The sequence below is a fragment of the Asterias amurensis genome, chromosome 18 (genome assembly GCF_032118995.1).
Source record: "Asterias amurensis chromosome 18, ASM3211899v1".
Taxonomy (NCBI): Eukaryota; Metazoa; Echinodermata; class Asteroidea; order Forcipulatida; family Asteriidae; genus Asterias; species Asterias amurensis.
The window spans coordinates 3,972,062-3,982,948 of record NC_092665.1 but is presented as its reverse complement, the minus strand read 5'-3'; the positions used below and the strand labels follow the sequence as shown (position 1 = coordinate 3,982,948).

General features: G+C 41.0%; 1 protein-coding gene across 1 annotated transcript; it reads right to left on the bottom strand.

Annotated features, from left to right (window-relative positions):
• Nucleotides 1-5,005: 5,005 nt before the first annotated feature.
• On the bottom strand, nt 5,006-10,887 carry LOC139950575 (uncharacterized). The gene has a single exon (XM_071949327.1). The coding sequence runs from the start codon at nt 10,792-10,794 to the stop codon at nt 8,815-8,817; it is 1,980 nt and encodes a 659-aa protein (XP_071805428.1). The 5' UTR covers nt 10,795-10,887; the 3' UTR covers nt 5,006-8,814.

Below are 10,887 nucleotides of genomic sequence, written 5' to 3'. Positions count from 1 at the left end.
TTTACTTGTTACATTTTGACACGTGTTTGAAAAACTTTAAGAGCTTATGACGTGTCATTATCAAAGCAGGCCCGTGGCTGTACATGGAGTTATAAGATCTCATCCAGTTAATACCCCCCCCCTCTCGTATCAAATCAACCCACAGCCTAAGGCCTGCTTTGACCATGACGACACAGCCCCTTTAAAGAAAAATCACACGATTCGTGTTATTTGAAAATTAAAAGGAACTTTCTAAACAAAGTATTCAATATTACACAGTTTTTCAAGTTTCAAACCGCATCTAGAATATATCCGAAATACTGTCGGGGGGGGGTATTTAAAAACAAAAACAAATCATAATTGTAGTCAAAGTATGCACGCTTTTAATCAATATGCCAATTTCACATCCTTGTCTTTTCTCCTTTTCCACAGACTCGTAACCACTGAATTGAAACAAGTTTTTTTCAGTGTAGAGGTTGGAATATTAAGTTGGAATGTGTGTATTGTCGCTTTACAAATAGTTCAGTGCACTAAGCAGTCATGACAAAAACAATGCGTGTGAAGTCCTCAGTACATTGATTTCATATAGCTACTATGTACTTCCTCTCAGTCCTTACAATGGGAAACTTTACACTATCTGCCATTCACCAAGAGAGGGCGCTCTTCAACAGGTAATGTCAACAACTTAGGAATAGGAGAAGCATGAGTGACGGTCACTGACAGCAAATACCTTGTGTTTTGCGTATTTTTGATTTTGTATTTAGATTTAGCCAAACTGTATTTTTGTTTTTCATAACACAATGCCAGCATAAACCAAACTGTTCTGGAACAGGACGTACTGGACACGAGTTCCCCTATGAAATCAAGCGGTGTGCATGAGGTTTTGGGAGTGTTTCTTCTGGGGTAATTAGCAAAAATTCCAAAATGGTGACCTACCAAAAAATGAGAAGAAATCTGAAGTTTAGTTGTATGACAATGTATCTGATTTAATTTTCAAGAGGCTGAGAGACTTCTAAATATTTTTTGAGTATTTTTGAATGTTTAGCATTTACCATTGTTTGCTATAGGAGTTGTGCACCCTTACCTGGTAGGTCTGCTGCCCTCTAGTGGCAGAGCTTTCAAAAAGTCTCCCATTGAAATCGCACAAATTATTAGTTATATTTTAGCGACAAGATTTTACCGTATGTCCATTTTGTCGCAGCATATATAGTTAAAACTATGGTCTTTTTTAATTTTTATTTTAAGTATGGTTTAAGGCTTTCATGATACAATGTACAGCAGGCAAACACAATTTAAAAGTCCCGTTGTTCAATCCAAATCTCATGTGATTTTTCACGTTAATTTTCAAAGAAATGTAACCAACAAGACAAAACGAGGTGTTTTATCAAAATGTAGTTTCAGAATTTGTTGACAAAGCCGATAGGTCATCCTATTTACATCGAATATTATGTTGTTTTCAGCCACTATACTACTAAAAGGTCCCGTGTCAGAATTGCCACTGATTCCGGGTCCCAAGGGAGCCTAACCCAGTTCCGGGTCAGGCTAACCCAGTTCCGGGTCAGGCTAACCTAGTTTCGGGTCAGACTGACCCGAAAAGTGGTTAGATGTTTTAATTCGGATTCTGTTCTATTTTGACACATTTCTGGGTTATTTTGACACACATTTCTGGGTTACTGACCGAGAAATGGGTCAGGCCCCGGATCCGGCTAATGTCTAACCCGGGAAATTGTGACAGTGAATAGGCTACAAATTCTATTTGATTTTCTTTCAACCATCACCACAATTAATTATTCAACTCACAAACAACTGTGAGTTGGCCACTTTGCTTTGTACATTCCTATTGAAAGGTCAACCCTTTTACATAAACTCCCTTCTTCTTTTTTAGCCAGTATGGATATAAAAGTTCTATTTCAACTACTTCACTTTACTTATTTCCTTCTATCATCACTATAAACACGACAGGTGGATGTGTTAATTAAAATATGAAAAATTTGACAAGTCAGTCATTTTATACGTTACCTAGTCCATCACAATGCTAGCGTACAGTGTCTGATCTTCCTTGGGTTGCGGCTTCGCGTCTGATGTCGGTGGGTTTAAATCAAGCTCAGCATATGTAATGTCATGATGATCATCTGGTGTTGTAGCCTCATGAGGTTGCGCGTGATCGTGTGATACCTCGGCATACCTCGCTTCCTCATTGGGATCATATTGAGGTGTGTGTCCATGTTGCTCGATAGGATACGACCAGTCATCAGGCGATTGTGGTTGCTCGGCTGAGGAAGTTGCTCTGGCTGGATTGGAACCACCTCTTGGTGGCTGGCTCTCGGACCGATCCTTAGGTTGAAACTTCTTGATACTAGGCTTATCCCCAACACTGGGGGAAGCTCCATCGTTGCTGTGGGGTGATGATTGAAGATCGTCTTCAGGTTTAGAGACGGTTGGGTGCACGACTGGCTTGACCAATGCTGTTGGTTTTAAACCAGGATTAATGGCAGTCATGTTTGGTATCTCCGTATAATTGTCTTCAATGAGTCCTGGTGGTGGGTCAGTGCTTTGCCATAACTCAGCATGATCATCTTCAGACATTCTCTCTTCTTTGTGTTGTGGTTTGTTTTTGGTCTTCTGTACCTTACCGTACACGGGTGGGCTCTCACCACCACCAGTTTCATCTACCTCTGCTCCTGCATCCTCGGCATCAACGCCTGTTGCGTCAGTTCCTTGAGGACGACCAATTTCGTCTTTATTCTGTTCTTTGGAAGTGGACTTCTTCCGTGGTTGGGCGTACACTACATCTCCTCCTGCAGAAGTCTCCATCTCCTTCATCTCTAGTGCATCCTCCGTCTCAGGTTCTTGAATGAAACCCGGAGTGGGGTTTAATTCTCTCATTTCTTTCACGTCTTGACCGATGGACCCTGAGTGTTTTCCCCACGGCTCGTTGTGATCATTAGACTCAGTAAGTGGTACACTAGTTTGCCATAATGTTGGGTGTTGTTTGTCTTTCTTGAAGCATCCACATTTGCATAGGTAGAGTATCAATAAGATAATAAGTAAGACGATTAAGAGGCCGCCTCCTCCTGCTGCTCCTGCTATGATGACAATAGGGAAAGAAGTTGTCGGTGGACTCACCATGGTCGTCGTGTCATCTGGAGGCTTGGCTGTAGTTTCATCGGGGTCGGGTGTAGTAGATTGTGGCACAGATGTTGGATTATTTGATACGTCTGCTGTAGTCTGCGTATTGAAGTTTGGTGTATTCTCGGTTGTCGGTGGGCCAACAGTTATTGGTCCGATCGTACATGACCTGTTCATTCCTGTGAATGGTGTCGAGCCAGTGGGATCCGGGCTGATTTTACATTGATAAGAACCACCGTCATCAGCTGCAGTAGCATTCAGTTGTAATGATCTCATTTGTTCTTTACTATCTTTATTGTAAGTCCATACATAGACGACACTACTCGCAATATTCTCCATATATACCGGTGGGTTTCCTGTCTCAGTAGCGCAGCTCAAGTTTACCGTCGCCCCTTCTTGAACGGTGAAAGGACCATTAGGAATGCAGATGGGATACATGGCAGATGGGAAGTAACGCACTGTAAAGGAGAGAGGTTGCGCTTCAGCCCATACAGTGCTATTCAGCCCAACAGAGTCCCTCACTCGGCAACCGTAAATCACTGCTGTGTTTTGCTTGATAGCGTTAAAAGCAAGTGTCTCAAACCGAAATTGAGCACCAGTTGACGTCAAATGAAGCTTGAATCTCGAATCCACACTCATTCCATTCCGGGCTATTGATACCTCCTGGGCCTCCTCCTCCATCCTCGTCCACTCAATGATATAACCCGCCAGCAAGCCTTCAGCTTGACATCTTAGCTCCACTACGTTACCCTCTATAGGATCACCCATTGGTGATACCTTACTGATTGTCGCAGTCTGTGCATTGACTGCTATGAGTCGTTCCAGAGAGCACCACACCATGAGTAGATGCAACAACCAATACCCTCGAGACATGGTCATAATTACATCAGCTAAAAATCACTCAACTCAGATTGGTATCAAACATTGCTACAAGTGTCTTACTGCTAGCAAATGTTTTCTCAATTTATTCCCAATCATTGCGTGTATACCCTTGTATATGTTGTTCTCATTTCCGTGTTTTATCGCCGTCATGCAGTGATTTGTGTCGACAGGACTCACTCAACTTGGAGTTAGGCTCGAGCTCGGCAGGTCAGGTCGCGGGTCAATATGTTGGTCTCGCGTCGATAGTTTGGTCTCGCTATTCAACCCAGTTATTTACCAACAGTTCCGTTTTGAATATGGATTTAATGTTACAGTTTTCTCTTTGTGTTGAAATATATGTGTTGTAAGATTAATACTATACCACTAGGGAGGATTCTCACAGGTTTCTCTCAATAATGGGATTCTCTCGCTTTTAGTTGAAATCGACTTTTCTTCACAAATAAATTGAATTCTTGACATAGTGAGCATACTACAATCAAATTTTTGATTTTGTGTTTATGTTTACATTATTTCTGTGTAAAAAAAACTATGTGTAGGGTCGATAAATGTGTGGGCAGGTCCAGCCCCCCCCCCCCCCCCAAAAAAAGGTTTCCATGTCAATATTGTGCTTATTGTGAATGTGTTTGTGAATCAGATATTGAATGCATTTCTTTCGTGCCTTGCGCTGAATACAATCACCCATGAAATGTGGCTGTACCATTTTTCTATTTCGCCTCCTTAATGGAATAGTTCAGAGTTAACCTTGTGCGAATACACAGTCATGCATCTAGGCCTAATATATAATATGCGTATGGATCGGCAGTTATAAAGACAAGTACAACCAATAACTTTCTTTAGAATGAACTTAGCAAACCGCAAGTATCTTTCACTTTTTTGCTGCCTGATTTTGGGTAGGACATCATTTGCAGAGAACTTGAGGTACACCATTAATTGAGATAAATCTTGATCAATAAGAAGCCAATTAAAATCTGATGAAACTCAATTCAAGATTATTGCATCACTACAAAGACATTTATGTACACATAAGTCACACTTTAAACTTGATCGAAATCTATTATTTAATAAGTTAGCTTCGGTCGGCAAATTGTTAATTATTATGTTCATTTTAATACAAAACAATATTAATCGGCGTACACGCAGTTAGCTAAAATGTAAACACTCTTTCATTCGAAATCACATTATAGAATTACTCTTAAAATAAAACACATTATCTCAAAACCAAAATACTATCGCAAAAATCTTCAAAAATATACAGTTCAAGTAAAAATAGCACAATGTATATTGACTCGGTGTTAAAGTCACCTGGAAATAGAATTTTTTTTTCTTTCAAACATAAGAGTATATGCTTACGAACAATAAAACAATTTTTTTAGTAATTGTTTGTCACGATTTATATTGTTTAAAAAATATATAAAGTTGTTTGGGGGGCTGACTCCACCTACCCCTTTTGTGACGTCAATCGAGGCAGACTTTGCCTGCAATGCGAATAGTAAACACACGTGCAAAATGTACATGTACGTCCAAGTCGTGAGTTGGTACATTTCAAAAAGTGTTTTTCTGCATTCGGCAGCAATACACCTGGTCGGCATTGCCGGAAAAAAACATTTTTTTTTTTTTTGAAACGTACAAACTCACGACTAGGTCCGTACATGTACTTTGCAATTGTGTTTACTCTACGCATAACAGGCAAAGTCTGCCTCGATTGACGTCACGAACAGCGCCCTCTCGGGTCGGGGTCTACTCTTAAATTTGTAAATAACATAAGAACTGATTGTTTTAAACCTTAGTTAACTGTTTATTCACATTCCACTCATCAAAACACATATATTAGTGACGAAAGCTTTATTTGAAAAAATACCACTTTCAGGTGACTTTAAAGTAAACGGATTGCTATTTTCTAATGACGAGTGAAACGATTTCAAAAAATAGTTGTTGTTGTAATCATAAATTTATAAACTAAATATTCAAAGTGGTTAAAGACACTGGACACTATTGGTAATACTGTCTAAGACCAGTCTTCTCACTTGGTGTATCTCAACATATGCATAAAATATCAAACCTGTGAAAATTTGAGCTCAATCGGTAGTCGGCGTTGCGAGAAACTATGAAAGAAAAAACACCCTTGTCACGCGAAGTTGTGTGCTTTCAGATGCTTGATTATGAGACCTCAAATTCTAAACTTGAGGTCTCGAAATTAAATTCGTGGAGAATAACTTCTTTTTTGAAAACTACGTCACTTCAGAGGGAGCCGTTTCTCACAATGTTTTATACCATCAACCTCTCCCAATTACTCATCAAGAAAGGTTTTATGACAATAATTATTTTGAGTATAATTACCAATAGTGTCCACTGCCTTTACACATGTATGCAGTATTCCGCCGTCACTCACATTACATTTATCCAATGGGAGGCTGCTTTAGCCTCTCACTTCTTCATAAGTAATTATTGATCAATCTGATTCATAACAATCACACAACAACTTGGGGCTAAGGGCCACTCATTTATTGAGGTGATATTGCAAATCATTTGTAAAAAATGTTAAACTCGAGCTTTGGATATAATAATAATAATAATAATAATAATAATAGACCGTTTTTATATAGCGCTTTTCACGCCGGAGGGGACGCTCAAAGCGCTCCCGACAATATTACCCCTGGTCACTGGGCCTTAAATCATTCCTTATCCATCTCAGCTCCCTGGGGAGTATACAGCCGAAATATATGCGCTACTCGGCTAAACCAATCACAAGAACCATCTCTGCCCTCCACAGGTACCCATTTACCCCTGGGTGGAGAGAAGCAATTATAGTTAAGTGTCTTGCTCAGGGACACAAGTGTCACGACCGGGATTCGAACTCACACTCTGCTGAACAGAAGCATCAGAGCTTGAGTTCGGTGCTCTTATCCACTCGGCCACGATACCCCACATATATGCCTATGTGATTACTTTTACTTGTTACATTTTGACACATGTTTGAAAAACTTTAAGAGCTTATGACGTGTCATGATCAAAGCAGGCCCGTGGCTGTACATGGAGTTATGAGATCTCATCCAGTTAATACCCCCCCCCCCCCTCTCGTATCAAATCAACCCACAGCCTCAGGCCTGCTTCGACCATGACGACACAGTCCCTTTAAAGAAAAATCACACGATTCGTGTTATTTGAAAATTAAAAGGAACTTTCGAAACAAAGTATTCAATATTACACAGTTTTTCAAGTTTCAAACCGCATCTAAAATATATCTGAAATACTGTCGGGGGGGGGGGGGTATTTAAAACCGAAAACAAATCATAATTGCTCTTTTTAATTGTAGTCAAAGTATGCACGCTTTTAATCAATATGCCAATTTCACATCCTTGTCTTTTCTCCTTTTCCACAGACTCGTAACCACTGAATTGAAACAAGTTTTTTTCAGTGTAGAGGTTGGAATATTAAGTTGGAATGTGTGTATTGTCGCTTTACAAATAGTTCAGTGCACTAAGCAGTCATGACAAAAACAATGCCTGTGAAGTCCTCAGTACATTGATTTCATATAGCTACTATGTACTTCCTCTTAGTCCTTACAATTGAAATCGCACAAATTATTAGTTATATTTTAGCGAAAAGATTTTACCGTATGTCCATTTTGTCGCAGCATATATATAGTTAAAATTATATAACTGACATACAGATCCTTGTCATTTGACTGGTGGAACTTACTTCACGTGACATTCACTATTACTCCCATCCGCACCGGCGATCAAAAAGACCTATTCGCCCATGGGGAATAGCATTTCCCATTCAACAGTTAGGATCATCCTTGTTCCCAATGTTTTTGAGCAGTACAGCGCCGCCGCGCCGCCGCGCCGCTGCTAAAGCAAATAAATGTGCACCTGTGCTAAAGGTTGTGATCCGACGCAATATGATTTTTGGTTGTCAGTAATTTGTGTGATTTTTCATAATGTTATGCTTGTAAAATACATCACATGACAAGGATATATATGTCAGTTATATAAAACAAACATTGAGTGGCTTAAAATTCGTGGAATGGAATTTCGCCTCGAGAAATGGAACAGTCCAAATTTTACCTTGCGATAATAATCCTCCCTTAAAAGTCCCGTTGTTCAATCCAAATCTCATGTGACATTTCACGTTAATTTTCAAAGAAATGTAACCAACAAGACAAAACTATGTGTTTTATCAAAATGTAGTTTCAGAATTTGTTGACAAAGCCGATAGGTCATCCTATTTACATCGAATATTATGTTATTTTCAGCCACTATACTACTAAAAAGTCCCGTGTCAGAATTGCCACTGCTTCCGGGTCCCAAGGGAGCCTAACCCAGTTCCGGGTCAGGCTAACCCAGTTCCGGGTCAGCCTAACCCAGTTCCGGGTCAGGCTGACCCGAAAAGTGGTTAGATGTTTTAATTCGGATTCTGTTCTATTTTGACACATCTCTGTGTTATTTTGACACACATTTCTGGGATACTGACCGAGAAATGGGTCAGGCCCCGGATCCGGCTAATGTCTAACCCGGGAAATTGTGACAGTGTATAGGCTACAAATTCTATTTGATTTTAATTATTTTTCTTTTACCCATCACCACAATTAATTATTCAACTCACAAATAACTGTGAGTTGGCCACTTTGCTTTGTACATTCCTATTGAAAGGTCAACCTTTTTACATAAACTCCCTTTTTCTTTTTTAGCCAGTATGGATATAAAAGTTCTATTTCAACTACTTCACTTTACTTATTTCCTTCTATCATCACTATAAACACGACAGGTGGATGTGTTAATTAAAATATGAAACGTTTGACAAGTCAGTCATTTTATACGTTACCTAGTCCATCACAATGCTAGCGTACAGTGTCTGCTCTTCCTGGGGTTGAGGCATCGCGTCTGATGTCGGTGGGTTTAAATCAAGCTCAGCATACGTAATGTCATTATGATCATCTGGTGTTACAGCCTCATGAGGTTTGGCGTAATTATGTGATACCTCAGCATACCTCGCTTCCTCATTGGGATCATCTTGAGGTGTGTGTCCATGTTGCTCGATAGGATGCGACCAGTCATCAGGCGATTGTGGTTGCTCGGCTGAGGAAGTTGCTCTGGCTGGATTGGAACCACCTCTTGGTGGCTGGCTCACGGACCGATCCTTGGGTTGAAACTTCTTGATAATTGGCTTATCCCCAACACTGGGGGAAACTCCATCGTTGCTGTGGGGTGATGATTGAAGATCGTCTTCAGGTTTAGAGACGGTTGGGTGCACGACTGGCTTGACCACTGCTGTTGGTTTTAAACCCGGATCAATGGCAGTCATGTTTGGTATCTCCGTATAATTGTCTTCAATGAGTCCTGGTGGTGGGTCAGTGCTTTGCCACACCTCAGCATGATCATCTTCATATATTCTGTCATCTTTGTGTTGTGGTTTGTTTTTAGTCTTCTGTACCTTACCGTACACGGGTGGGCTCTCATCACCACCAGTCTCATCTACCTCTGCTCCTGCATCCTCGGCATCAACGCCTGTTGCGTCAGTTCCTTGGGGACGACCAATTTCGTCTTTATTCTGTTCTTTGGAAGTCGACTTCTTCCGTGGTTGGGCGTACACTACATCTCCTCCAACAGCAGTCTCCATCTCCTTCATCTCTAGCGCATTCTCCGTCTCAGGTTCTTGAATGAAATCCGGAGTAGGGTTTATTTCTCTCATTTCCTCCACGTCTTGACCGATGGACCCTGAGTGTTTTCCCCACGGCTCGTTGTGATCATTAGACTCAGTAAGTGGTACATTAGTTTGCCATAATGTTGGGTGTTGTTTGTCTTTCTTGAAGCATCCACATTTGCATAGGTAGAGTATCAATACGATGATAAGTAAGACGACTAAGAGGCCACCTCCTCCTGCTGCTCCTGCTATGATGGCAATAGGGAAAGAAGTTGTCGGTGGACTCACCATGGTCGTCGTGTCATCTGGAGGCTTGGCTGTAGTTTCATCGGGGTCGGGTGTATTAGATTGTGGCACAGTTGTTGGATTATTTGATAAGTCTGGTGTGGTCTGCGTATTGACGTCTGGTGTATTCTCGGTTGTCATTTGACAAACAGTTATTGGTCCGATCGTACATGACCTGTTCATTCCTGTGAATGGTGTCGAGCCTGTGGAGTCCGGGTTGATTTTACATTGATATGAACCACCGTCATCAGCTGCAGTAACATTCAGCTCCAATAAACTCTTTTGTTCTTCAGTAGCTCTATCGTAATCCCATACATAGACGACACTACTCGCAATAATCTGCATCGTTACCGATGGGTTTCCATTCTCAGTAGTGCAGCTCATGTTTACTGTCGCTCCTTCTTGTACAGTGAAAGGACCATTAGGGATGCAGATGGGGTATATGGCAGATGGGAAGTAAAGCACAGTGAAAGAGAGAGATTGCGCTTCTACCAATACAGTGCTACTCAGTCCAATAGAGTCCCTCACTCGGCAACCGTAAATCACTGCTGTGTCCTGCTTGGTAGCGTTAAATACAAGTGTCTCAAACCGAAATTGAGCACCAGATGACGTCAAACAAAGCTTGAATCTCGAATCCACACTTATTCCATTCCGGGCTATTGATACCTCCTGGGAATCCTCCATCCTCGTCCACTCAATGATATAACCAGTAATCAAGCCAGAAGCTTGACATCGTAGCTCCACAACGTTACCCTCTATAGGATCACCAACTGGTGATACCTGAGTGATTGTCACGCCGAATGCATTGGCATCTCGTTCCAGAGAGCACCACACCATGAGTAGATGCAACAACCAGCACCCTCGAGACATGTTCATATTTACATCAGCTAAAAATCACTCAACTCAGATTCGTATCAAACATTGGAACAAGTGTCTACTGCTAGCAAATGTTTTCTCAATTGATTCCCA

Bases quoted from the DNA above. Each gene is read 5' to 3' on its own strand.
- LOC139950575 (XM_071949327.1), bottom strand. From the start codon at position 10,794: ATGAACATGTCTCGAGGGTGCTGGTTGTTGCATCTACTCATGGTGTGG.